The 17,510-nt window shown below is 41.4% G+C and overlaps 2 protein-coding genes across 3 annotated transcripts in view; one reads left to right on the top strand and one right to left on the bottom strand.

Annotated features, from left to right (window-relative positions):
• The window catches only part of map3k21 (mitogen-activated protein kinase kinase kinase 21), a 29,237-nt gene extending 16,235 nt beyond the window's left edge, over positions 1-13,002 (top strand). Inside the window, exons 2-10 of one of the 2 annotated variants that reach the window (XM_005727359.2) lie at positions 1,965-2,145; positions 2,283-2,431; positions 2,851-3,026; positions 4,831-5,071; positions 5,656-5,778; positions 7,790-7,940; positions 8,790-8,884; positions 8,984-9,814; positions 9,905-13,002. In XM_005727359.2, the coding sequence (XP_005727416.1) occupies positions 1,965-2,145; positions 2,283-2,431; positions 2,851-3,026; positions 4,831-5,071; positions 5,656-5,778; positions 7,790-7,940; positions 8,790-8,884; positions 8,984-9,814; positions 9,905-10,278 (2,321 nt within the window). In that variant the 3' untranslated portion in view covers positions 10,279-13,002. Of the gene's footprint in view, positions 1-1,964; positions 2,146-2,282; positions 2,432-2,850; positions 3,027-4,830; positions 5,072-5,655; positions 5,779-7,789; positions 7,941-8,789; positions 8,885-8,980; positions 9,815-9,904 lie in introns of both variants that reach the window. The other variant, XM_005727358.2, reaches the window with a different exon arrangement.
• Positions 13,003-13,949: 947 nt separating this feature from the next.
• il22ra2 (interleukin 22 receptor, alpha 2) overlaps positions 13,950-17,510 on the bottom strand; it is a 4,997-nt gene continuing 1,436 nt past the window's right edge. Inside the window, exons 2-5 of the mRNA XM_013909393.1 lie at positions 16,483-16,667; positions 15,913-16,058; positions 15,024-15,181; positions 13,950-14,502 (exon numbers count right to left, since the gene is read on the bottom strand). Of these exons, the coding sequence (XP_013764847.1) occupies positions 15,032-15,181; positions 15,913-16,058; positions 16,483-16,667 (481 nt within the window). The 3' untranslated portion in view covers positions 13,950-14,502; positions 15,024-15,031. The remainder of the gene's footprint in view (positions 14,503-15,023; positions 15,182-15,912; positions 16,059-16,482; positions 16,668-17,510) is intronic.

Raw genomic sequence — 17,510 nt, 5'->3', positions numbered from 1 at the left:
GTTGATGAGCCTGATAGCTGAAACTTATAGTTGTTCCTTTTACACACAGGAAAAAAAAACACATTCTTGCAATGTGTCACTAGAAACCATGTGAGAACTTTTTGTCTACCGATTAGGCAAATGTGTCTGGGTGGGAGCAACAAAAGTAACTAAAGGTGCTGTGTTCTGGCATGTTGGAACAAGGGAAACAAGGGATTTACATTACATTTAAGGGCTAGTTGCTAGCCTGTACTGACAATTTGTGTACACTGAACATCTGTGGTACCCTGCCACATTCCAAACTGCAAAACTTACTTGACTCACTGGGTGGCTGTAGCTCAGGTGGTAGAGCAGGTCATCTACTGATCGGAAGGTTGGTGGTTCGATTCCTGGCTTCCCCTAGTCTGCGTGCCAAATATCCTTGGGCAAGATACTAACCCGAAATTGCTCTCCGATGCATTCATCGGAGTATGAATGTGTGTGAATGTCAGTTGTGCTTGTGCGAATGGGTGTGAATGTCAGTTGTGCTTGTGCGAATGGGTGTGAATGGGTGAATACACAAGTTGTGTAAAGCGCTTTGAGTGCTCAGAAGAGTGGAAAAGCGCCATATAAGAACTAGTCCATTTGACTACGGAAAAGCATTTCGCTCAAATTTGCAGCATACACCAAGTAGTTGGTTCGTATTATGTTTACACCATAAACAAACAGCTCTGGAGTTTGGAAGTAGACCAAGACCACCTCCTCCAAAGGGTCTCAGGGCAGTTGTTTTTGTTCGCACCCAAGCAAAATTACAGTGTTCACCCCTGCATCCCTGATTGTGTAGTTTTAAAGTGATTTAAATGGACTAAACACCAGAGACCCAAAGTTGTTTTCATAAGCTCTGTGCTCCCTTTTTCATTTAGTTGTTATTTACGGTTTGTTTATTATTCTGGTTTGTTTATTTATTCATATGCTTTTCATCATGTTATTTGACCCTGAGTGTCTATTAAGTTTTAGTAAACAAGACATTTGAAGATGAGGCTGCAATTTTAAGTATTTTCTGTAGGTATTTGTAAAGATGTGATTAAGAATATCCAGTTGTGCCCCAGATTGCAAAAAAAAATCCTAAATCCAGATCTATATCTGGATGTGATTTCTTGTAAGATGGGCAAAGCCCTATCTTTGGTAACAATTTAATGCAAATGCAAATCAAACCAATCTCCCTTTGGTGGTAACTATTAGCAAATTATAGTCTATGAATACTGCAGCCCTTCATTTTACACCCACTTTCTTAGTGAACCACAGGTAACTGATATCATGAAGTGCATGCAATTTGACAGCTAAGCAACCAGAGGAGGCGGACAGGCTATGGAAAAACCTGCTGCTTTCAAGAATATTTAGGCCGTGTTTTTAGTCCATTTGCCCAGTACTGTATTCCTGATGCACACACAACACGTTCAGTGTGTGTAAACTGTATGTGTGTTTGTGTACGTCTTCAACTTGTGAATTTATTTATTTTATCCAGATCATGATGAACACTAAGGGTTTTGACTTCACACATTTTAGTTTGTGACTTCACTGTGGCAGCGCTCTCAGACCTGGTGTAGTGTTACCAGCAGGTTTGAGGGGTTCTTGCTCTCTTTAATGTGTTGAGCAGTTTTAGGACCCGAGGACAGGTGCTTTGTGGCACTGTCAGCCTTCTGTTTCTACAGTAATGAATGACCAGCATACTGCTGTTGGCCCTTTTTAAATATCTGCTATCATCTCCTCACCTGGACGGTCGCCCTTTTCTCTGTCGCTCACTCTTTGTATATCCCCCTTTCTTACATTTCACCTTTATTCTCCATCCCCTTCACATCTGTCACTTTCATCCCAGTCCCGTCTTTCCCTTTTTCCTTTTATCTCAGTTACACTGCTTTTTTTTTTTTTTTTTCTCGTGCATTTTTTTTTTATCCTACGGTTTTTGTGTATCGATCTACCTAAAGTAAATTATTTTTCCTTTTCAGTTTTATTACTTGAAAAAATTGAGAATGATGACATTGGGAGAAAGACCTTGAAGATCACAGATTTTGGCTTAGCCAGGGAATGGCACAAAACCACAAAAATGTCAGCAGCAGGCACCTACTCCTGGATGGCACCAGAGGTCATTAAGTCATCTCTCTTCTCCAAAGGCAGTGACGTCTGGAGGTATAATGGATGATAATGACACATGAGGCCTTGACATTAGATTTAAATACTTACCTTTTTTCATTTGTCTGTCATTGTTCTTTAAATTTATTTATCATTAGTTTACTTTGGGGTTTTGTTTTGTTTTTGTTTTTCAGCTATGGTGTCTTGCTGTGGGAGCTGTTAACAGGGGAGGTGCCGTACCGTGGAATAGACGGCCTCGCTGTTGCTTACGGCGTGGCAGTTAATAAGTTAACCCTACCAATCCCTTCCACTTGCCCCGAACCCTTCGCTAAGCTCATGGAAGGTAAGTATGAGCAAATATCAGTGGAGCTGAAGCTTTGTTTTTCCACAGAAAATGTATGTGAGACTGGCATCTTATTCCAAGAGAGGCACAAGAAGCGACGCCACCTGTTCCACAAATAGGCCATATGGCACCAAATATTAGACTTTAAGTTTAATTTAATTTTATGTGTAGATTTGTACATGCATACATATTTCTAGTGGAAAATGCGTGCATGGTAATAGTAAATGTACTCTTAAAATGACTAATGGCAAGTTTGCTGGTTTTCCCCAACTTTGTGAATTTTTGCTGATCCAGCTGACTCCTTTTTTTTTTTTTTTTTTTGTCAGAGCAGTTCACTAGGCCCACAAATACAGTATGATGTAGATGCCCTGGTCACAGTGGTTATGAGTCCATCTTTTCACTGCATTGTATTTGTCCAGATTGCTGGGACCAGGACCCCCATGTGCGTCCCTCATTCTCCTGCATCCTGGAGCAGCTTTCAGCCATCGAAGAGGCGGTGATGGCCACCATGCCTCAGGACTCCTTCCACAGCATGCAGGACGACTGGCGTGTGGAGATCCAGGAGATGTTTGATGAGCTCAGGACCAAAGAGAAGGTAGAGCAGAAGGAGGAGATTCTTTCATACACTAACATCAATATGTTGAAGCCACTGAACACGGAACTATCCTGGCAGCTGGTTAAACACATGAAAGTAAACTTAATTTCCAGCATCCTCTCTTCTGTGTTGCACAGTGTGGGAAGTTGGACCCTGACGCCAAGTATGAAAAAAGACCAGTTTTTCATCTTGCTTCACTCTTTGAGTTTTAGTAATGATACACGCAGACTAATCTATCATTACGTCTAACCCCGATGTATCGCCCTGGACTGGTTTCATGGGATAAAAATGTTTAATTGGTTACTTTCAGTGGATAAGGCTAAATCGCACGTTTAACAATCAAGTCATTAATGCCGAAGTGCTTTAGTGGACTTCCCCTTGTTAAAACCTTAATCTGCTTCCTGTATAAGTCTGCTGTTTCTGGCTTAAAGTGGGGAGAGAGGAGTTAATTAGTGTTTAGAGAAACAGCAGGATCAGCACACAGAGCTGAGTTAATGAATGGTGAACGGAGTTTTACACAAAATACAAAAGTGCACAGGTGGTGTTTTTATTGAGAGTTTTAATTTGTGCCTATTTTTGTATTGTGGATTTATGCTGTCTGCTTTGTTCTAGTTTTTCCAGTTCTGCTAATCCACCGTTTGAGCATGAGGTTTACGTTTTTTAAATCTTACAATCCCCAAATTAAACGTTTATCTGCACAGCTGGTAATTTCTGTTGCTTCACCATGCTATATTAAATTCAACCACTATGCAAAGCTCAAAGAATAAGGCTAATTTAGCTTTGAGCTTTCCCATCATAAATTTTACAAGATTAGGGAATTAGTCCCTTCATTTAAACAGATTTCCTGTAAAAAATCTCACCGTAATCTGTGTCTAGGTGGGTGGCTGAAGTGGTTTGACTGTAAAGCTGCTTTATGGAAGTCATCCAGTAAGGATTATTATTACTCAACTGAGAGCAATTCAAGAGAAAATGGAGGGAGTGAAGAATGAGTAAGCAGTGGTGGGAGAGCATAATACTGCCTCAAAAAGAAGGCTCCCGAACCCGCTTATTATTGGTGAATTATGTAACATACCTACTCCTGCCTATTTTAAAGATTTCAGTGCTCAAAAAACATGTCTAAAACCGCACACGGAACAAATGTGACACAGAGGCACAACTTAAGAGTAGTTCTAAATATTGATCTAGCGAGGATGACATACATCCTTTCTGGATCTCTAAGGCACTTTTATTCATCCTAGTGTTATCCTTTAAATGTTGACTGTTCACTAAAAAAGTAGTTTATATAATTTACTTACTGTAAACTGCTTACTGTAGACTTGACTAGCTCTGCACTTGAAATTGTGCTTGCTCATGTTTTAGCTCATACAGTGCTGGCAAACAATGCCAACTTAGCTCACTATTGTTAGAGCAGCTATTGAGGTCTATAGAAGGTGCCTTAACCTCCTAGGACCTGGCGTCCACATGTGAGGACATCACATTTTGGGTTATTTAGACCAAAAATACTCAATTTTGCTCTACAAGGGCCTGATATCCACTCACGAGGACATTATACTGCTACTGTTCTATCGAAATTTTTAATGAATATCCTCATATGTGGCTCTCATTTTTCTTAGAAACAAAAATTAGGTTAAAAAAATAAATAAATCTGGTAATTCTTTGTTTTTACATTCATCAGGTCCCAATCAGTTCAAATATCAAAGACAAATTAAAAATGCATGCCGTGGAAGAGTTAAGGGTGTCACCATCTGAAATCTTTCAGCCAGTTCTATAAATGCACTTACCTCTTAATACCTGCTTCTTCCAGGAGCTACGTTCCAGAGAAGAGGAGCTGACGCGAGCCGCCCTGCAGCAGAAGTCTCAGGAGGAGTTGCTGAAGCGTCGGGAGCAGCAGCTGGCAGAGCGCGAGATCAACGTGCTGGAGAGAGAGCTCAACATCCTCATTTTCCAGCTCAACAAAGACAAGCCCAACGTGAAGAAGAGAAAAGGCAAATTTAAACGTTCCCGCCTTAAACTGAAGGATGGGAACCGCATCAGCCTACCCTCAGGTGAGCTTGCAGACTGAACTAAGCTAAAATATTCTCACATCCAAACGTCACGATACAAATGAGCCTTCCTTTTTCCCCGTAATAGCACTTAAAAAAATTGGATTGCAGTGCTTTAAAACTGGAGTTCTCGCTCTGGATGGATCCTCTCTGTCCCTTTGTGCCATCACTCAGTGGTACAAACAGAGTGAGATTTGCCCTGCCCACTGCCTGTCAAAGCTTTGAAGTTAATTCGGTATTTGAATTTCTTGGAATCTCCTGTCAAAAACAACTCCAGAGCTTGACAAATCATGTTTTCCCAGTATATAGTTCTTGTATGACAATGGTGTATTTGCCACATCATTCCCATACATCTGTAGCAAAATAAAAAAGTTAAACCATTTTGTATTTTCCAAGCTTTTAGCCTACACTATTCAGAAAAAATAAGCAAACTAACACGTCCAGATTAAATAATCACTCTGATGTTGTTGTGTTTGCAACATGTGAACTGTGTTGGAAAATCTAACTATACATATCAAACTGTAATCACTCAAACAGTAACTCCTCTGGGATTATAATAACTGTTTTACTTGTCCGGCATATTGCAGACTTCCAGCATAAGATCACCGTGCAGGCTTCGCCCTCCATGGACAAAAGGCGGAGCCTTCACAGTACCAGCTCCTCTCCTCCCAGCAGTCCCACACTTATCCCTCGTCTACGAGCCATTCAGCGTAAGTTCAGTTTGTGTTTTTGCATATTAAAGAGTCCCTCAGGTTCTCTTAGTCGTGCTTACTGTCCTACCTTGAGTCCAGCCTGCTCAAGTTTAAAAGAACCAAAGAAATCACATCAGCTCTGAGAATTTCACAGGAACTGGGAACATGGGAACAGTATCATGCACAATGACTAGAGCCATGTGAACAAAAGCTCCAGAGGCAGAGGCAGTTGTTTGAACAGTTTTAAAAAGATGTTAGTCACACACCAACGCCCCTGCAATAACTGGGACAAATTCCTCTTGTGCATTTATGGTAGGTGATAATACAGATAGGGGTCTTCTCTGTAACATATAAAAATCAGAGTACTAGAAAAAAGACGTACATTTGTATACAGATCCATGTGTTTAAACTTAGTCTTAATTGATGCTTTGAGCTACAAGATTAGACAGGTCTGTGCTATCCAAGGAGGAGGTGTGTTTTAGAAGCCTCTATTTAGTGCACACAGGATTGTACACTTGATGAGGAATCATGTATTTGCAGTTGTGTACACTGATTTACTTCAGCATTTTATTAAATCTTTATGCATAGCCATATGATACATAGCAATTGAATAACAGCCCTGTTGACATGGACACCTATTTCTTGCACATTTTAAAGTCAGTTTTATTTGCACCAGCCATAAATTTCATTCATACATATAAGTGTAAATGTTTATTCCAACAGATAAACATTTAGACTTATTTATGGCAGCACTGGCTGAAGTGCTCCACCTTCTGTTTTGTAGCATTAAATGCTCTGTTTCACAGTGCTCAGGCTGTAACATGTGCATTTCCCTCCTCAGTGACATCCCACAGGCCGAGGGACAGTTTGTATGTTTACCAACAGGATGTTGATTTGACCAGCGAGGTGTCAGCCTACTCTGGGTTCAGGAGGAAAGGCAAGGAGACTGGCTTCGCTCATGCAGCGTGAGGCGTTGCCAGTAGCACTGAATGCTGTGTGTTACGTGTGGCTAACTTTAAGTGTTGAAAGTGGTTAAAGTTTCCCGTCAGTGATTTGTCTCTTGCAGATTGACGGCATTTATCTGATGTGTGGATCATAACAAGACTTTGGTGTTTTCTACTTGTAAAAATGTTTTCATCAACCTTAAAATCAAATAAATTAGCTACACAGTTCATGCTGCAGACATGGGCCACGGAGCTGTTTATCTTTTTTTTTTTAGTTGTCTTTGAATTCTACAAATGAATTTGGTGGCAGCTTTCTTTGGCTCTTGTCTGATGCTGTGACATAATTGGTGGATGCTGCTTTTGCTGAAGTTCATGACAACTAACCAATACCAGTAAGCGGATCTTAAAACAACACTGGTAATGGTTGCTGTTGTTTTTACTTTTTGAATTGTTCTATGCAAAATTAATATACACCTGATTATCACTGTCATGATTATGATATTCACTCTGAATCTTCCTGAATCAGACATTAAATTAAAAGACTCGAAAGCCATCTAGTGTATAACTTTTGAACAACAGTACTCCCGGGGTTTGGTGTTTACCCAATGTTTTTTAAGTACAGTGGTCCCTCGCTATAACGCGGTTCACCTTTCGCAGCCTCGCCGTTTTCCTGATTTTTTTTTTTTGATTTTTTTTTTTTTTGGTGCAATTTTGCATGGTTTTGTTTTTTATTTTCTTACAACGCTTTGTGTTCTGCGTCCTGATTGGCTGTATAAAGTGTGTAGCGAGCCTTAAAACATCTATAATAATTGTAAAAATAAAGTTGGCTACTTCGTGGATTTCAACTATCGCAGTTTATTTTTGGAACGTAACCCCCGCGATAAACGAGGGACCACTGTACTTCATAATGCTTCTATGGATTGATTAATACCAGGATTGTACAGACGGCAGAAAACATTTAATAATCCTACTAACATGTCTAGTCCATATTTCGTGTGAGGACTGTCTTTTGGTCAACAGCAGCTTGCAGGAGTTGATTGATTGGTTTGTTTATTTGTAAAACTTAACAATCGCTGCATTTACAGTTACTCAAGATGAGAGCAACCGTACGTGGGGCCGCAGCTCCCCCTTCAGGCCAGAGGAGTTTGATGATGTGAAAAAGGGAATCAAGAAGAAAGGAAGAACCTGGGGACCCAGTTCAGTACAGAGCAAAGAGAGGCCTGCTGCCGCTCAGAGGTGAAGTGTGTTTACACACAGGAAAAAAAGCAGGACAGTCACGTTTTACTCGCACTGTGTAGTTGAAGACTTAAAAACAAACTTGTCTAAGTCAAATTTTCAAAGTGATGAAATAGTTTTTGACTCTTCTTTGTGTATCTGATTCATGCTACATTTGCAGAGTCCAAAAAAAACTAAAGAAGTCATCATTTGTATGCTTCTCTAAAGGACTGCAGATGGTCAAACATCTCAAAGTCTCATACGATTTAAAAAAAACAAAAAACGTTCTGTTAGAAAATGTAACATTGCATTCGCACAGGGATGGTGAAGTGAGCATAATATATACAAAAATCTAAACAATTGTAATTTATAATCAATCCTTTTATAAAAAATAGATGTTAATAATCTCTGTACGTGTGATAATGTTTGTGCAAAGTTTCGCTCAGATTGGCCAACCTGTTAAAGAGGCGATGAGGTATATACAGACAGATGATCATATGCTACGATCATTATAGTAAGAGGATGGAAAGTTTCATGCACTGTGCTGCACTCTGAAACTCATCCGTCCAATAATGGTTGGATCGCATGGGCACAGTGTGACACACATATGTGTCACAAATAGGAAAGTAGAATGACAGGAAGCCGATGCATATAGCACACACGAAGACACTGTCGCCTCAAAAGATGACATAGTAATGATATGGAACAGTCTATGCAGCACTAATTTTGCTCGACCTTGTGGTCAGCGTGGTGCATGAAAGAGCATCTTCAGTCTTTGTGGCCAGATGTCTGCACAGTTACAGTGCATTTGTTTTTCTTTAGATATGTAACTAATTCTGCAGTGTACCTCACTAATAATTCTTTTTATAGAGTGCGTCCTCTGTCAGATGGCAGTAACCCGTGGTCCACCAGCCTGGTGAAGTCCCAGAAGTCTGTCCCTCTTGCTGCCCTGTTTGCCGAACAAGGTGAGCTAAAACTGTGGTGACATTAAATTTGTTTAAATGGTGCTTGGATTTATAAGGAGCAGGTATTTATTGATATTTCCACTTCTGTGTTTTCAGCAGGGAACAGTAAAGATGAGACTTTCTCCCAGGAATGTTCTGACAGCAGCTCCAAACCAAAGCAGCTCAAGTTCCCCAACCAGGTGTACATCGATCTACCTCTGTGGAGGGACGAGCAGCAGACTCAGATTTGCCCTGGTGGAAACTGCGGGACAGGAGATGCTGGAGTGGGATTAGCAGGTCAGAGCGGCCAACCAGAGACTCCAGACGACCCATATACCACCACATCCACTTCATCCACCTCAACTACCCCACAGCTTACACCCACCAACAGCCTGAAAAGGACATCGGGTCGCCGCAAGACCGACGCTGTGCTGTATGGCTGCGGTTCGCTGCTGGCTTCGGTTGTGCTCGGTTATGACATCAGGGAAGCCCTGAAAAACTCAGCTGCTGGCGAAGACTGCGAGCCCCCGAAAGAGGAGAAAGAGAAGAAAAAGAAAGAGGGCCTGTTTCAACGCGCAACCCGTTTCCGCCGCAGCACCTCACCACCAAGCGGTCGCTCCCGTAAAGACGAGGGAACGTCAAACCACAACTCCCCCCAACCTGTCAATCTTATTTCCATGTCAGCCATCATGGAGTACAACTCCACCAAGTGTCTCTTACAGTCTGAAGCGGAGATGTCGGAGTCTAACCCTGTGAAGGCTGAGCATGTGGCTGTCAATCATCACACAGAGCCATCCAGATGCAGCCCAGCAGCAGTTCCAGAAGGCCAGAGTAACAAGACTGCAGCTAAAACGCAGACAGCGGTGCAAACCCAAAGCCAGCCGCCAGAGCAGACCAACCACAACCCAGCAGCACGTCTACGCAGAAAGAAATACACCACCAACCACAACAGTGAGTAACTAACAAAAAGTGAGAAAACTTGTATATACAGGTTTAAAAAGGATTCCCACTCCAAAAATGCATCTCCCTGTTTGTTCACAGCCAATGGCCTGCCCGCTCTGCCTCCTCCAGTCACACAAAAGAAGCAGGAGAAACAAGAGAAGGATGGAGGGCCAGAAAAGCCCTCTGGTGGAGAGGCCTTCACAAGACCGCGGCCAGTGTCACTCAGGGCCAAACCCCACACCTGGGCTCTGCTGCGAGGACGCAACAAAAGCTACTCCCTGGGTCACTATTCCGGAGAAAAGACGGCGCAGAACCTAAACGTGATGCTGGCCTCAGAGGTAGGGATGGGCTGCTCCCTGCTGGACATGGACACCGAGGGCCAGAAACGAGACTGCACCGTGCCGCTCTGCCGCATTCAAAGCTCTCCTGCACGGCCCTCTGTCTTTGAGCTGGACAAAGAGTTCCTCTCTTAGAAGTCTCGAGAAGCGAGCTGCTTGCTGGTGGTTGTAGCTTGTTGCTCACAGCCTAGAATGTTCAGAACTTACACACACAGAACTCCTGGAGGGTTTAGAAGCAGGCTGCCTTTGTTTCTATTTGATGAAGTTCTATACAGAGCGATAGAAACGGCTTTGTCGCAGTTCTAGCACATATCTATGTTCTAGACTGCAGCAGAGTCTGAGGCTTTTAGAAAATTCCTGAGTCACAGGTGTTCCAGTGTGTTTCTTTCTAGTACACACACACGGGGTTCTGAAACCAAGGCAGAACTTTCCAGAGATGGATCAGCAGCTCTTCCTGTGATCATCTCGGTGCTTGACTGCTGCCTTTGTTTCCCCATCCTTTCCTCGCTCTTGTCACCCCCCACCCTTTTCCTTTCTCGTTCTATCGGTGCAGCTAAACGTTGACCGCTGCTGCAGCTTTCTCAACACAATACCCTCACCTTTTTATTTATATATATATTTTTATAGGTAATTTAATATGAAGAGACTTGACCTTACCTTAGAAACCAACAGGACACACATTCCATGTCAGTTTCGAAAAAGTGTGATCACGCTTTTAGATTTTTTTAAAAAAAAAATTTTGACTTAAAAATCATGCATGCATGTACCCTTAAAACATTGAACAAAAATATACTATGCCTTGTTTGTAAATATTTCTTTTAATCCTTTATCGGCCTAATGCTGGCAGTTTTGTTTTCTTTTATATGGCATTAATGCTGTTTCATGACTGAGGCAGCAATGCTGCAGTACAGTTTGTTCTTGGGCAATAGATTGGGGTTTTCGAAGAGTCCGTGGAGTAGTCGAGAAATGTGTCTGTTAATTTGTATTCATGAAGAAAAATGTTTTCTTTTTTGTTTGTTTGTTTGTTTGTATGCACAAAAACATCTGTCACACAGTCTGAGGAGAGTTTATGATGAGGTTCATGATTACAAATTGTAGTGTAGTCCACCCTAGGAAGGGGAAGATGGTGGCATTCACTTAAGAGACACGATTCATGTTTGTATGGTTAAGATTCAGACCAAAATCTTAGGTTTAAACACAGATTGTGGTTTAGGTTCAAATAAAACAGCTGAGCCATGTTTTAAAGCTCTGTTACACTTCCTTTTGAAACACTTGAGTTTTGCAGTCGGGGTTACTGTCACATATTTAATTGCTGTCCGTGAGTACACAGGAACAGATCACATTTCTGGACTACGTCACGTGTCTCGAGGTAGATTACATACTGGACCCGGGTAGAGATGCATGTGTGTTTCCACCCAGAATTCCCTGCATGCGGGTAGAAAACTGGAAGTCCTTCAAAGCAGACCTGGAATCTTCTCGTTTAGGAGTTGTGGTCATGTGTTGATAATATGGAATATGGAGTATTTATAGATGTTTTTTCTTTGTTAAAATTGTTTTTATTTGGCACACTGCAGCAGAGCGGGAGGAACGCATCAGCCGTGAATGTTCATGTGAGGGAAAACCCAAATAAACTGCTTGGATATTTAGGATTTCTACAAAGCCCATAAATGTGCACACAGGAGAGTGTTTACTTACTGTTTAGAGCATCAACTGCACAAAACTGCAATACTTGTACTGTAAACCTGATAAATGTGTGCCTTTCAGCTTTGTCGTTTAAAAGCTCGGTCACTCAGTCATAGAAATCAGCCCCAGTTTGGTTGGTTTGATTCTGTGATAGCGCTGTTACATGTAACTGGTTTTAACGTTTAGTTGAGTCAGGTTGTCGGTTGTATCCGTTTCTCTTTGTACACTTTTTATACAATGTTAAGCAAAAGGTTTTTGCATTTAGAAAATATTCCGAGTCAAGACACCGTTTGCCTTTCATGATCATGCTAGTTTTCCTCAGTATTCACAAAGGGCTTTGAATGTTGATTTGTCAACATGTTTCTTCCAGACTTGTGTGAACTTGACAGTATGCAGAGCTGATAATGAAGGACACATGCTGGACCCAATGCCACCTGTAATTGTTTAGTAAGTAAATTGAATATAAAAGTGGCCCACTCAAGTATTCATTTGCTAAAAGATATGAATTTCCAAATGGTGTAAATATAACTGATTGCTCATGTGTATCTCACTGTGGCATTTTATCATTTCCTGTGTTGCTGTGTTTTATGACCACTGAATTCAGAGCAGCTCTAAACACTGTAAAGGGCCTTACTGATCATAGGGCTGTTAAAAATGAAATAAAAATAAGGGCATCTTTAAACACCAGCATGCACTGCTGCTATAACACTGCAGACCTGAAACATTCCCAGACACACATGCCAATATATTTTACAAACTGCAGCAATAATATTCGTGAATCCAGACACTGCACATTCAGGCTGTGTGGCCACAGGACCAAAATTCAGCTCTATCAGCACTAAGGCCTCTCAGTCCTCAGGACCAAAACTACTAAATGAACTAGCTGCTAGTGAGGAGTTCCTACAAAGAAGGCGACTCCACATGAAAACGCCACAAAGATCCTCAGTGTGAAGCACTGTAGCTGAAAGACCCACCGCCCTCCCAATCAAATGAGAACTTCCTGTTAAATGCAGTGCTTCCTTTAAATCACTGAACACGTGTCACGCTGACTGTGTCACATTGAGATTAGAGTACGTCTGTTTCAGTGAGCGCTGTTTGATATCATTACAGTATTTGTCATTTCATGCCTGATTGATGAAGAGTATCCAGTTTATCAATGTTTTCAATAAAGTCTAAGTCGAGACTAATGTCATTGGTTTGTCTTTTTTTTTGTCTTTTTTTTTTTTCCAAACACAGTTTAAAATATCATTTCAGTTTTTTGTGTCATCTGAAGATGATTTATGGGGATTCAATTCAACTAGTAGTTCTGCATCATGTTCAAAAGTTCCCGAAGATGCTGTGAAACCCTCAAAAAGCTGAAAGCTGCCTCTGCCTACAGAAGCAAACCCACCAAAGTGTGGCACAAAGACTGGATGGTTAAAGGACAGGGCCCAGATTCAAAGGCAAGACAGTAAAGTTCATGAGATGGTCTTTTTTTTCACAGCTATGAATGTGAAAGTAGCAACAACACAAGACTAAAATAATTTCTGACGCAGTGAGGTGAAGCTACTGTTGGTGAAGACCCAAAGCCCAGACCTACACCATCAGAACATGGATTTGTATTATTATTATTTTCCAAAGTCCTGCCATTCAGGGTAAACGAAAAAGTAATCATTCTTAGACAACCATCAAAAACACATGGTTTGAAGCTCAACTGCAAGTCAGTCACCCTTGATGACCTCAGAGGGTTCAGTTGCTACTTTTAAATCTTCCTTAACAAGCAAGCTAAGTGCACAGATTATATTATTATACGACACATAAGTATAAAAAATATCGTAGGGTTTTTTTTCTTATATTTCAAAGTATTATGTAGACTCCTAGTTAAAAAGTCTGACTCTTGAAATCTGAAGGCACCACTATGGTGACTCTGTCCTTTAAGTTTGTATTCACTGTCGTCTTGGAATAAATCTAAACTACCACAACAGAGTAACACCAGAAAAAAACACACTAGAATCAAAGTTGCTGTTTCTGCATATTACTGAGCTTTAATTAAAAAAAACTATATATTCATGGCTGCACAAATAGGCGTAACACTATACCTTTGCAGGCAATAAAATACAAAGAGGAGAAGACGATGAGAAAACTGCGAAAACACCACCAGCTTTACTGTTTGTACAAAAAGGGTCCAACTTACAGGACAGAGGTCAATTTCAACAGTGGATTTTATTTGTAGTGTGATACATTTAGCACAGTACGTTCTCATACAGTTTTCTTTTAGCAGAGTTTTTTTTCTTTACAAAAAGCTCTCTTAAAGACGTTAAAGCAGCATTCGCTGATCCTCACTGCTGGACTGCGTGCGAGAGGTATGAGGAAACAGACATAAGTTGAAAATATATCTTGACCATGTGTGAACGAGCACACCAGATTGCAATAATATTTTTATGATTTATGGAGAGGAAAAGCTGCCTGTGAGTTCAGAATATGTTGCCATGAATAGAAAAAATTTAAAAAAATACTCTTTAAGTTTAAAAAAACAAAAGCAATCCTCTTCCGGTGAACGTGAAAGTTTGCCTTCATATGAGGCCTTTAATGCTTTGTACAATAAAGTGCATCACTTTTACTTGCACGGATGTGTGTGGCTGTGGCCGTCGAGGTAGCGATGGATATTTAAAGCTGAAGGGATGGCTGACGCTGTGTCTGCAGAAAAGAGAATAGAATTCAACTTTATTGTCATTGCACATGTCACAAGTACAAGGCAACGAAATGCAGAGAGAAGGAAATCAGCAAACGGAGCAGTTCTGTTTTGTCTCTCTAAAAGATCTAAATATGGTGAAAAGGGCGGGGTGAGCTGGGGTAATTACTGTCATCATGTACAGACTCATGATAGGATTACTCCTCCAGGGTGTTTCTTTCCCCTCCCTCCCTCTATCTCAAAGCCTCGGGCGATTGTGATGTGACAAATGATACTAGACGTCTCATCCGGGTGATCTTTTGTTGCAGCAGTATTGTTGGTCATCAACAATACTCTCCAACGGGTCTGTGTGCAGGCAACTAAAACACACACCTGCAACAGTTTCTCACAGATATGGCGGCTTTGCGTTGTGGCAGGAATTTGCATCTGTGGTAACGATCTACAGGAGCTAGATACGTCTTTACCCTGCAGCCGGCACGACATGATACGATGCAATGATGTGATATGAGGGAATGTGTTTTCATACCTGTGTTGTCAGAGGGTAGTGACGCATTTCAGAGAGCTGCGGGCGCTGTGCTTGCCCTGCAGAGGGAGGACGATCTGAGCTTGGAGGCAGTATTCTTCTCTGTGATTCAGGTCCTTCAGAGTCAGCTTGTGAGAACAGCACTTCATGTCAAACACCTCCTAAAGGAGAGAGAGATAAAGAGAGAGACAGTGAGTGTCCACCAGCCCTCAGCGGTAACGGGCGGCTGGAAGCAACAGGTGGTGCAGTTTGACAGAAAATTTCAAGAACTACAGGCGGAAAAAATGCAAATTGTTTTGTTCTTCTTTTTGTTGTTGTTCTTGTTTTGTCAATCATCTTTTGCTGCTCTTCCTCTTCTTCCTTCTCTATTTTGGAACTGTGCACCGATTCCACTGTAACCTTTCAATTTTATTTGTTCTAAGCTCCGGGGAAAAAAAACAAATTAATTTTTGCATACTGCTGTGACGGCAACTGTTTGTGTTTGTGGAAAAAAAACTGCACGCCACCTTCTCTAAAGTGAGTGTTTGAGTGTCACAAACAGCGAGGAATGAATTGACAATGAATAATTTACTAATGTTTACAGTGAAACCTGGAGAAAAAAAGATGCAATCCGGTGCTTATCATAGAGAAAATGCAGTGATTATTGATTATTATTTCATTCTTAAATGTTGAAACGTGTGCTAAAATTGGGGAAATGTAGAGATTTCAGCATGTTCAGCTGTTCTGACTTAAATTCCCAATTAAGTGTGATTAATTTATCACAAGTGCACAAATCAAACACAGTTTTCCCATGGAATTACATTCAGGATGTAATGAGTCTAAAATAAACCCGGCCTAATCAGTGTGGAGATGGATGCGCAGCAGGGTGTTTGGTGTGAGTGTGTGTGCGTACTTCTTCTCCACTGGGGTGTGTTAAGTAGATCTTGTAGTACAAATTGCTGTGCAGCTTCCGGACCAGGTCTCGGGGGGGCTTCACTCGGACCACAATGGCTGGTTGTTCGGTTACATTCAGTCTCAGCACAGGGGGGCTGATTTTGGCTGCATGGGAAACACATTTCTTTGAGCTTATCCGCAGAGCGATGAACACACAGTTGTGAGAGCGTGAAGCAACGCAGAGGAAAAGAGAGGAAGCAGCGGAGAGTATGCTGCTGTTGTTTTTAACTTAAAGAGGGAAGTCTAAAGAAGTCATGTGACTGTGATTGGATTGCAAGACAATGCAACCTGAACTTTGGAGCTTTTTTTTTTATCTGACATTAGTTATATATAGTTTGGAGAGAGCATTTTTTAACTTAACTTAGATCTTTGTTATGCTCTATTTAAATAGCTGAACCAGCTCATGAGTGTCTGTGCACCTGCCTTCAGGCTGTGCTTGCTGCCATACGTTCCTGCATCAGTTTGGGGAAGTGAGAATGAACGGAAAGAGGATGCAGACAATGATGCGAGAAGTTGTGTAAACACTCACTGTCCCAACGCGGGCTGAATCTGGGGGAGAGGGCCCAGGCTGATTTGCTGCTGGTGGCCACAGACACAGCACCAACTCTGGCGTAGTACCACTCTCTGGGCTCAGAGGTCATGTCGCTGAGGTCACAGTGGTGCTTCCGGATCTTTTGACAGCCTGGCACATCGATCCACTCGGGCTCGCCATAACTGAGGGAGAAGACATAAACACAGAGGATGGTTATTTCATCCTGTGCAACCTACCCAGCATCCTACTGAGGGTGCTGGAATAATATTAACACAGATACTCTGACTCTGATACTCAGATTAGAAATATTCTACACTCCAATTGGATTCATGTTAAACATTCACATCTTTTCTAGATTTCTGCTGCTGACATCTCACAGATTCAGAAGCTGCAGGTTTCCGAAATTCATTGAACCAACAGCAAGAAGATCAAAACTACATTTCAAGTTTGAAAAACGTCGTCATGAATTCCCTCTTACTTTTGCAGTTTTGCTTCCACCACCATAAAATCACACTTCCTCCACAGCTCTCTCTCTCGGTGTACTTCGAGACCAGTTTCCGATTTCAAATCTCAGTTTTCTGCATTATTCGCTGGCTTATTCGCACCAATCTACTCTTGTGTTCAGCGCTGTCGGCCGCTGTTTTGTTTAGTCTTTTTCAAAAATGACCGCTGACAAGAAAGCCTCATTTCTGCTGTTCAGTACCGAAGAAATGTAAACTTTTACAAATTATGCCAAACTGCAAAGGCTTAGTTGTGTCTCTAATAAAAACCTCTATAACTTTGCTCTGCTTCACTTCAGCAGCATCAGGTAATGTTCATATATTGATTCATGATTTTCTTCCGCTTTTGATCTGCTGCAGATTATTTTAAGGCGGTTATCTGCTATAAAAAGCCAGGACTCGAAAATCTCCTTCATGTTTTTCTTTGGTTTATCCTCCGTTACAAAGGTGTCTGCTGTGATGCTTACACCTCCGATGAAGTCTGACAAGTGTCAGCTTTGTTTTTATACCTAGATGTTAAAAAAT

This window comes from Pundamilia nyererei, unplaced genomic scaffold (assembly GCF_000239375.1).
Source record: "Pundamilia nyererei isolate P.nyererei 1_Seehausen unplaced genomic scaffold, PunNye1.0 scaffold00024, whole genome shotgun sequence".
In the NCBI taxonomy this organism is placed as follows: Eukaryota; Metazoa; Chordata; class Actinopteri; order Cichliformes; family Cichlidae; genus Pundamilia; species Pundamilia nyererei.
Note: the sequence above shows the minus strand (reverse complement) of the source record. Positions and strands in the feature narration are given on the sequence as shown.